The sequence below is a fragment of the Acanthopagrus latus genome, chromosome 3 (genome assembly GCF_904848185.1).
Source record: "Acanthopagrus latus isolate v.2019 chromosome 3, fAcaLat1.1, whole genome shotgun sequence".
NCBI classification, from domain to species: Eukaryota; Metazoa; Chordata; class Actinopteri; order Spariformes; family Sparidae; genus Acanthopagrus; species Acanthopagrus latus.
The window spans coordinates 10,794,894-10,810,552 of NC_051041.1; the positions used below are offsets into that span (position 1 = coordinate 10,794,894).

At 42.6% G+C, this 15,659-nt stretch overlaps 1 protein-coding gene across 2 annotated transcripts in view; it reads left to right on the top strand.

Moving 5' to 3' along the window:
- The window catches only part of csmd3b (CUB and Sushi multiple domains 3b), a 363,253-nt gene that overhangs the window by 238,203 nt on the left and 109,391 nt on the right, over positions 1–15,659 (top strand). For both annotated transcript variants that reach the window (XM_037092815.1, XM_037092814.1), the window contains one exon: positions 9,292–9,413. In XM_037092815.1, coding sequence (XP_036948710.1) covers positions 9,292–9,413 — 122 coding nt within the window. The remainder of the gene's footprint in view (positions 1–9,291; positions 9,414–15,659) is intronic.

Consider the following 15,659-nt stretch of genomic DNA (forward strand, 5'->3'; position numbering starts at 1 on the left):
AGAGAGAGAGAGAGAGAGCAAGAACGAGGGTGAGGCACTTTAACACCCACAGTAACTAATAATCACTAAGATATAGAACAGAAAAGGAGGGGAAGAAGTAGGGACAGAGAAAGTGAGGGCAGGAGAACAGAAGAAGGAGATGGAGGGAGGCAGAGAAAATCTGAAAAATGTCACACCTACACTTTCAGCTTTAAATTATAGCCTCCGTGAAAGTAAAGCTCACTAGATCCATCACAAGACATTAGCATATGAACGCCAGAAAGTGAAAAAAAAAAACTGATTTAAAGTATAACTCACAGACAGAAACTTCCTAGTTTTCATTTCACTGTAGGTGGAACTTTAATCAAACACTGAATTCTGCCATATCTGGATGGTGTGGTGTGATACATATTGTTTCCCTCAGCTGGCTCGTTACTATAAGGAGGTCAAAGTACAAGGCCAGATGGAGTCTTTAGGGATCCAGTATCCTGCCCAGGAACACCTGAGCAGATCAAGACCACTCTTGGCCCCTTGACACAAGACACAATCTAACCACTGTCCTCAGGTTTTCTCTTGTGAACCAGGCACTGACCTTCATTAAGCTTCTTTGTTAGCCTGACAGCACACATCGTTGTAAAGGGGGCAGGATGTATAACCTAGCCAATGCAGTAAGGATGTGGCTGTGTCGTTTGGGCTGTGACTGGTCCCTGCCAATCAACCTTATTATCCAACTCATTATCAGAGATATTATAGCGCTGATACCCTTTGATTGGCTCTTTAAGATTGTTAATGGCTGTTAGGGATTCATCATCACTAAACGCCTCATAATGAGCAATCAAATATAGCCACTGACATTAAGCCAATCAAGTCTTGCATTTACCCATCATGTGATGATGGGCTAAGCCCTCCCTAAAGGGAGGCTGACAATGACATTAAAAGTTGCTGATGTTGTCCCTGAGGCAGTGAATGCTTGAAAAGAATGACCTCCATCACCGGGAAACCGAGCCATCACACGGCAGTCAGCAGGGATCTTTGAAGGGAAAGTATGTGGGCCGACTGAGACGCTTTCATCGAGCTGAAGTAGCAGATGAGTAGCAGGTGTGCATTGTTAAAGCGCTGCTGAATTTAAAACACGGTCGCTGGTATTCCCAGCACGGGCAACTTTTCAGCGAGCAACTTTTTTGACAAAGCCACGACAAAGTGCACCATCCTGCGCCATGGTTGTTGCTAAGTAACTAGTGATTCTGTGCTAGTTGATCTTTGTTATTTTAAGCATCTCACAATGGAGGGCACTGTTACTCCAGCATGGTCCCCTAGTGCATGCATCACAAACTCAAAAAGGCAGAGCTCAGGACTATTCGTGAGTTTGTGTCATGATCTCTGAAACATCTCCCACAAATGTTATTAAGTTGTCCATAAATCATGCCTCTTTAGACAATGATACTGTTGGGACAGAAGATGCTATTCTTTTCAGCGTACTACTGTATCGTTGCTATGCAGTAGATCCCTGCCCTACTTTTGTGAAACAGAAAGACATCCATCTTCGAAACTCCCATAAATCCCTGGATAAACACACTGAGGTTGCTTGAAGGACAAGATACCTGTAACAGTGGAATCAAATCTTTTTGACAACAAATGCCGAGGCTTTATTTGAGCTATATGCCAGGATCACTCAGAGGAGAAAACAGAAGAGAAAACCCCACAGTAGTATGCAACTGTAAATATGAAATAGGGTGTTTTGGTGGTGGTGGCTCAGCTGAAAAGCATAGAGAGGAGTATACAGGCTACTCCTCTATTTTTAAACCTATTCACAAAAATCTGTCTCTCCCCCAAGGGACAAAAAGCCAATATTGAAATTCAGAAAATAAAGATGCCTCGCAGGCAAGTGAGGACGGCTGGTCTAAAGCTAATAGACTGTGAGTAGAATCAGCTTTCGCTTTAGTGTGGAAGTGATCATACATTTAGAAAGTTTTATTTTCTAACGTCTTTGGCGGGCTTCTCTCTATTACCAATCAGCAGCAGGAATATAATATTGGTTTCCTGGCATCCAATCAAGAGGTGTCGGGATTTTCTAAGCATCTGGCACATCTGCCGTGTTCACGCTGAAAGCGATGGCATGTGTGACCAATTCATTATTGCAATTGTGGCGAGCTCAAGGTTGGCAAAGGCAGAGCAATCTCTAAGGGGAGCTAGAGCAAGACAACACTGTTAGGAGGATACTGTCGAATTAGCAGGTGGGGTTAGGCGCCTCAGTAAAGGCCAAGTCACATTGGCTCAACCAGTCCTCTGTATGAGCAGCTGCCTATGATGATATAGCACTTAAAACCAAGTTTATTGTTTCACAGTGACAGTAACAAGGATGCAAACAATGTTTCCTTAAAAGGACAGAGATATCTGTCCAACTACATTTAGTTCTTGCACATTAACGTGTTTTGAGTACCGTTGCCGGTCGTCTGCACTTCTGTTTACTAAAGAGCATACTCCAAATGATTTTCACTGTGTAAACATGGAAATTGTGTGGCTTACTACTCCATTGTGTAGAAAAACACAGGAGGTTGAGTACCTATTTTGATAGGAAAATTTAATTAAGGCACCCACAGTGTTTGAAGAGCTCGGCTGAGCTGGTGGAAATGCCAGTGCAATTTCATTCCAAAAATATGTCGTCCAAAACAAAATCCAAAAAAAGAAAAAAAAAAAAAAAATTGTGCCGCATCTGCATGAACACAACCCGATCTGCACCACTCCATCCACCCTGGCATAAGGCCGTTCATTTTAAGCCACAAAATTACCAAACAGCCGCAATAGCCTCTGTGCCTTGGAGCCTGTTTGCACCTCCACCAGCTCTGCCCATGCATGAAAATAAATACAATTTTTGGAATGAGTTCAACAGGTAAACTCGTGCATGAGAGCAGAACAGCCCATGGTTGGGTTCAGTGTACATTTGATCTTCCGTGAGAAAACATTTTGTTCTCTAAACTACAGTGTCCTTATTTAGCCTACATAGTCTCATCCTGACGAACAAAACTGGAAAGAGAGAAAGCCTGTGTCTAGCTAAACAGAGCTCAGATTTGACCTTTCCATCCAGACCAGCCAATAGCTAAAGTGGAAACTCATGAATAACATTGAGAGAGAGGCAATCTGTCAGGAAGCATCAAGCCAGAGGACTTATTAAAGGGTCACTTCTGTCAAAACACTTAAATACAGCTAAATGTGTCCGTTGGAACATTAGAGAGAAAATAAAGTGAATGTGTCTTGAAAATCTGCCCTTTATATCACAACAGTGAACCAACAGAAAGAGACAGATGATGTGAAAAAAAAGAGAAGAAAAATGAGAAAGAGAGAGAGAGACGGGGACAGAGTGCTCATCACTTTATTAGCTACAATTAAACAATAACCAACTAAATAAAAATAAACTACAAAAAACAACCGTCAAATCGCAATGTCCTTCTGTCCACTCCTCCATCACTTTATGAGAGAGAGAGATACAGACAGAGAGAGAGAGAGAGAGAGAGAGAGAGAGAGAGAGAGTCCATGTGGCACCTTGATTAATGGACAGATGGCAAGGCCACTGAGCCAACTCTCTTTGTGTGTGTGTGTGTGTGTGTGTGTGTGTCTGTGTGTGTGTGAACTCCAGGGGAGCTCAGTTGATCTGCCTGAATATACTGACTTAACGAAGGGTTGCTGCATGTCAACCTGATACAAACTCACATGCACACATACACAGTGTGTGGACTTCTAAAAGAAAAGAAAGTTAGAAAGGGAGAGAAAGTGAGAGAACAGACACTGTACAGCAACCACATTAAAGGACTGTCTGTCTCTAGGTGTGTGTGCGTGTGTGTGTGTGTGTGTGTGTGTGCGCCCATTAAAGCTCTAACCAGAGCGAGGGCCATTGGAACGCAGCGTGCCAGCTTAATGGTGTCATCAATCATTCTCTGTGTCTATTGGTCAGTCTATCTGCTCCTGTAGGCAGTCTGTGAAAACAGCCAGTTCGGCCTTACTGCAGAAGCTGCTGATCTCTAATCTGACTCAACACTGTGCTCTAACGTTCGGTGTGAACACATGACCTTAGAAAAGTTTTTTTTAAAGTGTATTTGACTCCTATGTAGGGTCATATTCATTTTTTTTTTTCCGTTTGTACTACAGAAAAAAAACAAAAACAAAAAAAAACTGTCAAACAGTCTAGAAATGGTGTACCTGTAATTAAAAATTAACTTTGATATTAGTATCCCAGTTATTGACACAAAAAAGAAGATACCCGCTAACCCTATTCATCAAAATGAGGATTTGAAGCTTTCATATAATCTTTAGCTGCCCAGTTGGGTACGTATCATCCTTGTCGAGGTTACTTTAATAAGAACCGTCCTTTTATGGAGATGCACTTTAAATATTTAATATACGTTTAATTTAGTTCCTTTTTGATGAAGAAATTGTCATCACAGGGAAGTTAACCAATCTAGAAAAAAAAAAAAAAAAAACTTTGCTTGTAGGCATTTTGTGATGGACTGGTAGATTATAAACAAGGTTCCCCAAGGCACATCAGTGATTGAGTCATGAGTTTATCATTTGAAAAAAAAACATACTGCAATCTAGGATAAAATGGAATGGAATAGAAAAGATGTTAATTGTCATTGTTTCAAAAACAACGAAACAAGGATAGCAGCTGTTTGTTTGACAAATAAATATAACATATGCACAAGTACAAAAGACAGATAAGAATAGTAAGATATATACCATCCATCCATCCATCATCTGTACATATTCTATGTACACCGCTTAATCCTCTGCAGGGTCGCGGGGTAAGATATATACAACAATAGTAAATTATATACAATAAGATAAATAGACACAAGATTTAAGTACGTAGGGAGGTCTATCAACTGGTAGCCGGAATGTCTTCCCACAGGATAATGCTTAATTTAGAAGGTGAAATTAGCCAAACTAGCAGTAATGTATTGGTTAAAGTATGCAGTAATAATTAAACTTTGATGGCATCTAAAAGTTTAGTACTGTCGCTTTTTAAACCAGCACTAGGACCAAAGATATACTGGTATAAAGAGGACACTGCTGGTCTAATCGCATGCCATTTCCAAATATGACCATGAATTGTGTACTTTTGAAAACTGACCCATAAGATTTGATTTGATTTTCTATTTGCCTCACCTCTCCCACAATTTCCCTTATGCTCTCTGGTTGGGGTGCAGGGTCAGACTTGCAATCTGGAACTGGTAGGGGTTAAGTGTCCTTGGTGTGCCTCGGCAGGAATTGCTGTATGGATGATTGAACCTTAGGCCTCTGGTGGGGGGGGGACGACTCACTAACTGCAAAGGCCATCGTGCTGAGAAGGCAGCAAAGTTAAAGACCGCGAGGCAACCGAGTCAAAGCATTGTGAAACGCAACAGCAATGAAATTCTGATGAAAACATGTCTCCCAGCAACCTTCCCAGTGCTTACTGGGTGCGTGAGTTATGCTCTGAAGCCATAAAACAAAACTTTGGAGAACTGTGAGCAAGGGCATTGGAGCTACAGTATAGGATTTGGCAATGTAATCCTAGCCTGAGACATAATTTCATTTTGGTCCGCATCCCGATGGTTGTGATGTATGCGTGTGTGTGTGTTTGTGTATGTGTGTGTGTTTGAGTGAGAGAGAGCAAGCAAGAATCCTGAGGGAATCCAGTTGATCTGAATACATAAACTCAAAAGAGGATGTGTCATTACACTTGCACACAAACACACCACACACAGTCATTGCGGCTCCTGTCGAAAGCATTCAGTTAATCTCGCTTATGATTCCAACAATATGCTTTTAGTAGCAGAAAGGCCTCATCAACATTTTTAATTTGATCTGGAATTCATTATCACTTCAGTGATAGTGTGGCCCTTTTGGCTTCATGCCCTCCATACTTTGTGCCAGTATAAATAATGATGAGAGGGAGAAAAAGAGGCACAGACAGAGACGGAGCTTTACAGGCAGACAGACAGACCGACAGAGAGGCTGTCAAAAGAGTGACACAACCATTATGAAAGTACTCAAAAGTCTTAAAGCAGCACACTATGATTATAGTACTAACAGTGGATCAAATGACTGTTTGAAATGTGGAAAGTGTCACTGTTAGTGACAAAGCTACAGAGAACTGGCACCCAACTGTGCTTCTCCATGGACTGTTTTAGTTTCCTGTCCCATGAACTCAGCTCTCGTCAGCCTCAATTTCCAGCTGCAGCAAGCATTTTTTTTTTTTCCCTGTAAATAAACCCCCCTGCGTGCTACCTGCCCAGCACCAAACTGAAGACAGGCAATTTTTTGCCAACATTTCAGTAAATACAGCGGGGTATTAAACAGTTGGAGACCCGCGGGTGATCCTTTGGACATGGTGGAAACCAAAACGTAGCTAAAAGACGGGGGAATATTGTAATTTTATGCATCAGGCTGCAAGAGAAAAAAGCAAATTAATGCAAAAGTGAGCTGGATGAGTGAAAAGCCAATTGTCTGCCAACACTATAGGCAAGATACACACAATACAGGAAGTCAGTGTTGTGTTCTGCTGCTGTGTAACTCAAGTCAGCTTTAAGTAACAGTACATGAAAATCTTTGATTTGAATTAAATTTGTGGTTTACGGTATTATTTTTGAATACCTTAATTGATTAAAGTGTTATTTCACATGCATTGTAGCATTTAGTTGTTGCTGTGGGGTGGGTGCAGTAGCTTAGCTGAACAACCCAAGTGTAGTTTCATCTATAATCAGTTTCTATAAACTGATGTTTTATTCTTCACCAGCAAACTAGCAATCAATTAAATATTAAATAAAATGGAATAAGGAAATTCCCATGCAAGTCCTTTAACATTGTTCTTCGTAGTTCTTAAGTAAATGCAATTATTCAGTCCTGCTCCTAGGGGGCCCTGCTCTGCATGTTTAAGGCCTAGTCCACATGTACATGTATTTTTGTGAACAGGGGTCTAGAAAAATAAAAGAAAATGGAAAAACTTTAATTTCAGAAATAATCTGTGTACGTACAACACAAAGACACACATATCACATGGCTACACACATCGCTAATGTACCACTAGGCATGTAGCACTCTGAGTTCACATTTGTCAATGATGCTACAAACCCAGATAAACATGTGTTTATCTGTTATCAGTTTACCTGTCAAGCTCAGTCTTCAGTGATCTAAAACAGCATGTACGTGTGTTTTTTTTCTAGAGAAATACCCACGTATGTGTGGTAGATGTTTCCTTGCTGCACACACCTAATTCGAATGATCAGCTCGTCATCGAGCTCTGCTGAAGCCTGATAACGAGGCCATTCATTTGACTCAGTTGTGTCGGGGCAGGGCGGACCCCAGGAGCAGGATTGAAAAACACTGCAGTCACAATCCACCTCTGATGAATGAAACATACAGAAGACACTAGCAAGAAGGGGAGTGGAAGAAAAACGGAGGGAAAGAGAGATGGACGGACTGCTAATACCAAATGATGGAGTGTAATGTGAATCCTGAACTCCACACAATAGCTGATAAAGGGACCATGACAGCGTGAATAAAAGGTGCAGAGAGAAAGACGGAAAAGAGAGACAGACAGCTGCGGGCCACGAGACGGATGGAGTTCAATATAAATTATGAGATGTTAGCTCCTCTGGTAATCCCGGTGATAACTCTCTCTGCGCTATCGCTGTAGCAGCACCGTGCCCATTCTGCTGTTGGCACAGTGACGGCCCGGCCATTCGTTCAGGCCACGCTGATTGAGCTGTCAACGCGCACGCATACACGCGCCGCTACAATCACAATGAGTCATGCAGATAAATCATTTTTTTTTCTTTCACGTGCAACTCACACACACACTTGTCTATCAGTTTGTAAATTGCCGTGAGCTGTACACGAGAGAAGGTCAGCTGAAGATGCATTGAGAATTAGAGAAACAAGCATCGACGGGGGTTCAGTCAGGGGGAACCATCCAGAAGACAGAGAGACAGGGAGAACACAGACAGAGAGACAGACAGGTGAGATATAGGGTTGTCTCTGAGGGATCTTGGGCTTGTTCTGACACTCTTACAGCTCCTCAAGGACACACCCCATTACACACACCGAGAAACACACACTCAAACACACCATGGTATGATTATTTTACTTGTCCCCTGCCTGCAAGTCACAATAGCAGGCAGGAGTGTGTTTGAGCGAGTGTGAGAGCTCGAATATATCAATTGTGTGTGCACGGTGAGTGTGTGTGCGTTCTGTATGGATGCATGTCCTCAGGAGTGTGTATTTTAACACGCAAGTCTGCCGTCACACTGTTAATTGTGTGTGCACGCAACGCACCCATGACTGTTTGTAAAATGGGAGCATCCGTGCTTATGTGTGTTTGTTTCGTGTGTGTGTGTGTGTGTGTGTGTGTGTGTGTGTGTGTGTGTGCGCGTGTGTGTGCCCGGCTGTTAACTGTACGTGTTCCCACGGCCTGCCGCTGAACAAACTAATTAAGGAACAAACACTGCTTCAAACCAACCAGAAAATTACCTCCCAACTCTAACAGGACGACCCAAGGACAGACAAGCAGGTTCTCTATCACACCCAGTCAGAGCGCACAGCCTAATAAAGGCTTGGACGGTTTATCGAACGACTAGCATGTGTCATTTTTTTTTAACACCCCACTGAGTGTAGCTTCAGAGTAAGCCTTTGCGAGGTTATGCGACTGTACAGCACAAGTGTTGACATACAGTATTATGCCTGCATGGATGTAAACTACATTGTCGCGCGCTTTTACACCACTGGTCAACCAAATCGAGCTTCACTGTTCAAGAAGTTGTCATCCTGTGACTGTGCGATGTGCGTTGGCCCTTACATTTGGCTTATTTTTAAGGTGCCGTGTAATTGTTACCCAGCTAGTAGTTGGAAGTTGTTGACTTTCAATAGATTTCCCGAGTAAATTGCTGGTGAGTGTCTCCATCAGTCAATACAAGCTAATCCTGTGGTATTTCACAGCCGATAGCTTCCAATTAAGGACTGCTGTCGAGGGAGATGTCGCTGACGGTATCAATAACATCTTTCTGACCTTCCGTTCCTTTTTCTGTTCTTACTTGAGTGTTCTCTTTTCTGTTTGGTCTACACCCTCTTAGCGTCGTATTAGTGTCACTTTTGATTGTTGTCACTGCACTATTACCGCCATCCACGAGTAGCAGTCTGACATAATAACGATGACATTCTGTTATACTTTGCTGATGGATCTTTTCTGGCGAAATCTTTTTTTTTTTTCTTTTTAAAGTGTATTGTTCCAACAGTCGCAGTAGTTGCATTTCATAACAACAGTGTCTTTTCTCTTCACAGTGAAAACGTGTGGCAGTAATCTTCAAGGACCGTCAGGAACCTTCACATCTCCTAATTTCCCAATTCAGTACGAGAGCAACGCACAGTGTGTGTGGATAATTACCGCTTCAAATCCCAACAAGGTAAAGCTCCCTCTTTCTCTGTCTTTGTCTTTCCGTCTATGTCCGTCAAACAAACTCTCAAATGCAAACTGCTGTTGTTAATTAAAATGCATTGCTATTAATCATTTTGGAACAAAGTGGAATACAACTGTGTGATCCGTTCCTTTGTTTCATATCATAACCGAGTGTCAAGATAGACCAAGCATGAACTGTCCAACGATTACATTAATTGTGAGCCGAATATTTTAAATAGGTCGGAGCAGAGATATTCTCGTTTTTGTTCCATGGATGTCTCTTCAAGTGCATGGTGCGTGGAGTCTGTACAGAGTTGATACTCTGCATGTAGGCCGTAATCTCATTACTCCCTGCAACTGTATTAAAGTTAAACACAGAGAAGTTCATTTTAGGGGTGATGCTAACTTCCTCCTAAAGGAAACTTAAAGCCTGCAGGTGAATGATGGGGTGGAAGTGAGGCTTATAAAATGTTAAATAAGCAAGAGCAGCGCTGGCAGGGCAAGAGTAGTGAGTTCATGTCATCTTAAATTCTGCCTGACTGTAAAAAAGTGTGTTGGATATACAGTATGCTGCAGTGAGACGGTATGTCATGTGTCTGCCTGTACTAGCTTGCAGGCTTTCCTCCATTTGAATTTTATGCGTTCGATGTAATTTTTAATTAATACAGCTAAGCAGCTCTCACAGGCATTTACGAAGTTAGTTTAGCGGCATTTTTGCATAATTAAAATTGGTTGATAATAATTCATGTTGGAGGTACCGTAAATGATACGCAAGTCAGAGCGTATCAGTGTCTAATTCTGCGCGATTGGTTAATCCTTCAAAGGGGCAGACGATAGGCTGGAGGTGAGATGGATAGCCGCGATTGGTTGCTTGATGTCCCAGGAGGGATCTGATTGGTATTCAGGAGACACCTCCTTATTCCACTCAGGGTCACTGTGGTGACCGCTCTGTCGTCAATGGCAACACCTGCGTCAGCACCACACACACGGGTCTGTGCACAGTCACACACGCGCAAACACACAGTTTTACATACATGTGTGCTCGGGTACATGCAGACGCACTTTTCACACCCAAACACACACATACACTTTGTCGCGCTACACTTGCTCAAAATCTGTCTCGAGCTCTCTCTTTCTCTCTTCCCTCTACTCTCACACACAGCTGTCTCCGTCCCTGCCCAAGGCCTGTGGTTTATGGCCTAGAGCAATACATTCTCTGTTGAAGGCTACAATGTGTATGTGACTGTTGAAGGCTAAAGTACTAATGCCTTTCTGTCTGCACCCTGCGGTATGCATGCATGGGTGTGTGTTCCTCTGTGCGTGTGAGTGGGTGCGTAAGAAGTTTACAATGTATGTGTATGTATTGTGGGTGATTATGTATATTGCCAAGCACATTGCCCTAAGTGAAGACCAGAGTACCACAAGCAACTTAAAGTCATTGTTATCATCCCTCATCTTTAAAAGCTTTGCCGATAGCACCTTATATACTGTGATGGTCCATATAATTTCATGCACATCACATGTAATGCACCCACGTTGCATCACATTCATGTCATGCACCATAGGTTTTTTATCACATCACGTCATTTGTACAATGTGTCACACACCATAATGAATCACAGACATGTCACGCACCGCATTGCACCACACGGTGCACATGTCTTGTTTAACACTACATCAAACTATAGGTCTTCATGGGTCTGTAAATGTGTACAACACCTGACTTGAAGTGAGAACAAACAGTGACACAGTGCCCCGGGGGCTAACACACATAAAGCATAACGACCCTGGTTCAAATCCAGCTGGTCATCTTTCTTTCTCTACGACCACATTTTCTCTCCAGCCCTGTATAATCTAACAAAGACTGTCCCAAAGCCATACCTAAACAGACACTATGGAAATTTTAGTCCAGATGATTAACAGTAAGTGCTTCCCTTGTTGTTTTTAGGACAGCATACTCTGCTTGCTTCTGTTACTTAATGAAGTTACAAACTCGCGTGGATAACTGCAGATAAAAAGGCAACTCTTGTCACACATTCTCTTTCACATTCGCAGCGTTAAAAAAGTCTCATGTGTCCATCTCCCTTGAAACTCTGCAACTATATTAGGTATTTATCTTTTTCTTTCTGTACAGTACAGCTGCGATAAAAAGCTTGGACAGTAGAATGTGTGTCCCATGTACAGAAGCTGTGACCTCAACGCAGCAGCCTAGAGTTTGGAATCTGACCTGTGTGTCATCCCTTCTGTTTCTCTGTGTTCCTGTCACTCTTCTGTCCTTTAAATAAAGCCAGGCCAAAATGATACAATGATAGTACTTATAATAATAATAATAATAATAATAATATGGTTCTTCCATACCAACTCTGGACTCCCAGTTCATGTTATGTCATTCCTTGAAAACATGTTGAATGCCGAAACTTCTTTTAGATTCATGGCGCCTTGCAAAATCCTATAATTGTACTTCAGATACTTTTTAAGTAATGCATTTTTGAAGCTCTGCCCTCAGAGCTAAATATCAGCATTCTTAATATGTGTATTCTAAGCCTCATAAAATAACTTATTTTCCACTGGATCAGGTTGAAATTTATCCTGAACATCGAGAAACCCCAAGGCTAATTTGCAACTAGTATTAATTTGAATAGTTGTTGCTCAAAGTAATAATCAAATCAAATTAATAGCAGGAAATATTTTTGATTTTCCACTCCACTTCACTTTCTTGCCATCAAATTTTGGTTCTTTGAAAAAAAAAAAAAAAAAACATGAATTACAAAGTTTGCTTTTTTTGCTCGAGTAAATCCAGGACATGAACTGAGAAAAGTTCTGGATTTTGGGTGAGTTGGCATGGAGTGGTTTGGGAGCCACTGGATCTCATCTCTGCTTTTCGCAGATGATGTTGTCTCATTGGCTCCTTCGAGCCAGGACCTCCAGCATGTCCTGGGGCAGTTTGCAGCCGAGCGTGAAGCAGCTGGGATGAGAATGAGCACCTCCAAGTCCGAGGCCATGGTTCTCGACCGGAAAAAGGTGGCTTGCTCTCTCTGGGTTGGGGGAGCGCTCCTGCCTCAAGTGGAGGAGTTTAAATATCTTGGGGTCTTGTTCACGAGTGAGGGAAGGATGGAGCGCAAAAATGACAGGTGGATCGGTGAAGCGGCCGCTGTAATGTGGTCGTTTTATTGGTTTGTTGTGGTGAAGAAAGAGCTGAGCCAAAAGGCGAAGCTCTCAAATTACTGGTCAGTATACCTACCCTCACCTGTGGTCATGAACTTTGGATCATAGGATGAGGAGCTCTGTCATCCAGGAGGAGATCGGAGTTGAGCCGCTGCTCCTCCACATCGAGAGGAGCCAGCTGAGGTTGCTCGGGCATCTGTATCGGATGCCTCCAGGACGCCTTCCTCAGGAGGTGTTCCTGGCATGCCCCGCCGGGAGGAAACCCCGAGGAAGACCCAGGACACGCTGGAGTGACTGTGTTGCTTGGCTGGCCTGAGAATGCCTTGGGATCCTCCCGGAAGAGCTAGAGGAAGCGTCTGGGGAGAGGGAAGTCTGGGTGTCCCTGCTCAGACAGCTGCCCCTGCGACCCGGCCCCGGATGAGCGGAAACAAGATGGATGGATGGATGGCATGGAGTGACCCAGTAATGAAAAAAAACAAAAACAAAAACAAACAAACAAACAAACAAAAAAACTCACAGAGGCAAAAACTCACAGAGACAATATTTCCAAAAAAATTAAAAAAAAAGGAAAACAATAAGTATGTAAGTTTTTGTGTCTTGCTCTACGAAAGATGCTTTAAGTGTCGCTGATCTTAGAAGAAACTTTCCTGGATCCTGCTGGGTTTGGTCTGGATCTATCAGGTATCTGAAACCCATATAGCAATTGAAACTGAAGCAAACATGATGAAGGTTGCAGGGCTCAGGTCCTCTGAAACATCTCTACAAGAAAACTTTACATAACATATCTGACAGAAACCTGTGATTTCAGTCCTAGGCCATGGTTGCATTCAAAGAAATTGCATGAGGCAGGGGAATAGAGGCATACAAATATACTAAGCCCATTTAAAGAGCCAGATGGAAATACAAATCAAGAGACAGAGATGAGCATGACAAAGAGTGACAAATGATACAGTGTAACTCAAAATCCTCATCCCGTCCTCATTCAATCGTCATCTGTCTTGACAAGCAGTTGTATTCAGATGGGACACCTGTGAAGAGGAACATGGGGGAAATATGTAAATCTAGTTCTCGCTCATGGATTAGCATCTTTGCTTCTGTCAGGCTTGTCTTACTGCCATCAGATGAGTGTCATTTCCTTCCAGTGGATTTTTGGCACATTTCAAAGAAGGATGCTTTTAAGTTGGTGAAGCCAAAAGCATTAAGCAATCAAGCTGAAGATATATTTTTATAGAGACATTTTTTTTTTAAGTTCAGAAATGCTTCAGTGACTTAAGTTATGATTTAAAAAAGCCAACCAAGAAGTATTTCCAAGTATTTCCAAGAAGAGCTGTACTTGTATGCCAATATGACATATTTATGGAATTTAAAAAAAAGGAGGTTTGAACATTATAGAGGCTCTTAATCTGCTGAAAAGAAAATCACATGAATGGCTTCACCATTTATCACAATGTTGACTCGTTAACTTCAAGGTAAAAAAGAATACAGGTTCTGCCATATGGACATTGGTCATCCGCTCACAGTTAGTGTTTGGAAATGTATGTTGGTATAGAAATCCACATTCCGTCACGGTTTAAATGAATAACGGGCCACAGGAAATTGCAGATTTAGAGCCACATCCAGTGGCGTCAAAGGTTATTGACTAGTTTAAAAGCAGGCTTATGCTGGGCAGGTGGCGGAGGAAAAACAAACAGTGGGGAACTGGCAGCTGAACAACAGGTAGCAGTCAAGAACAGAGCGCATTTTGCGATCTGGCAAACCGCAGTAGAAACCTGTCCTCGTTTAGGAGGCTGATGAGGGACTGAGGGGCAGCTGAGTGGGCAAGCGAGCGGTCAGTTGATCTCCTGAGAGAAGGCAACAAGACACACAATGGGAGCCAGAAAAGGGAGAGAGCCTGAAGAAAGGTGGGGGGGTGCAAACACATTCAGAGTGAGGGGAATAGTCCCAAGCCGAGCCCGCCTCACCCACTAACTGAACATCTCTTTTTTTTTTTATTACCCCTGCATGTCTCTCCCTATTTCATCCCATCTCTCCATTCCTTCACATGCCTCCTGTCTCCTCTGTTTCCCATCTTCCTTTTTTTCTGTCTTCTTTACACTGCCCATCCCTCCTCCTCGCTCACTCCCAGAGGCTCTGTCCTCAGAATTACCCAGATTCTTCATTAAAGAGCTCAGCCTGAAACCATCAAATTACTATGGAGCAGGAGAGGATACGGAGAGGGGAGGGGGAGGGCACTCGAGGGGAAGAATCTGTTATTCACTGTTTCATTTGTAACACTCTCTCTATTTCGCCCACTCCCACACATATTCTACATTTCTCAGTGTCTCCTCCTTGCACTCTGAAGGTAAAGAGCCTTTGGTTCCTATAGCTCACTCTCTCTTTTGTCAGCGCCATTCCCTCTATCCCTCTATTGCTCCAAGTCTTCCACCCCTCCGCTCCCTCTCTCAGGTTAAGTGTTAATGGGGTTCTATAGCTCTCTGATGTTATTGCTTCATTTAGTTTTGGCAGAATGAGCCTTTAGAGCCAATTCATTCTCTCCTGTTCTCATTTAACCTTGGGGGGTGGCATGCTGGGATGGCCATTACTAGACTTCTCTCTTCTCTTCTCTTCTCTTCTCTTCTCTTCTCTTCTCTTCTCTTCTCTTCTCTTCTCTTCCTTTAAAAGACTTGTCTTCTCTTCATTTTCCCACATCATTTAGTTTCTTCCTTCGCTATTCCCATTCTCCCATCTTCCGTGATATTAGCCACTCAAAGCACTTCCTTCAAATCATCTCTTTATGATGCATGAGAGCAGATGAAAGTTGGGAATCAACTTCATGTCCACTATTTTCTAGTTCACTAATAACACTGGACACTGAGCAACCTTACACAAATGAACCTTACACAGTATGAACTGGCTTTGTGTCATTTTGTGCACATGTGATGAAAAGCCCATGCATACAAGACGATTGCTGCAGCGCTGTCATGCTGCATATTTAGTCAATGTTACTATGACAAACACAGAGAGAAAGTAATCCAAGGACACTGGATAAGAAAGAGAAGTTACACTTTTAGGTAGCCTCATTTGGGAGTATGTACAGAAATGTGATGAC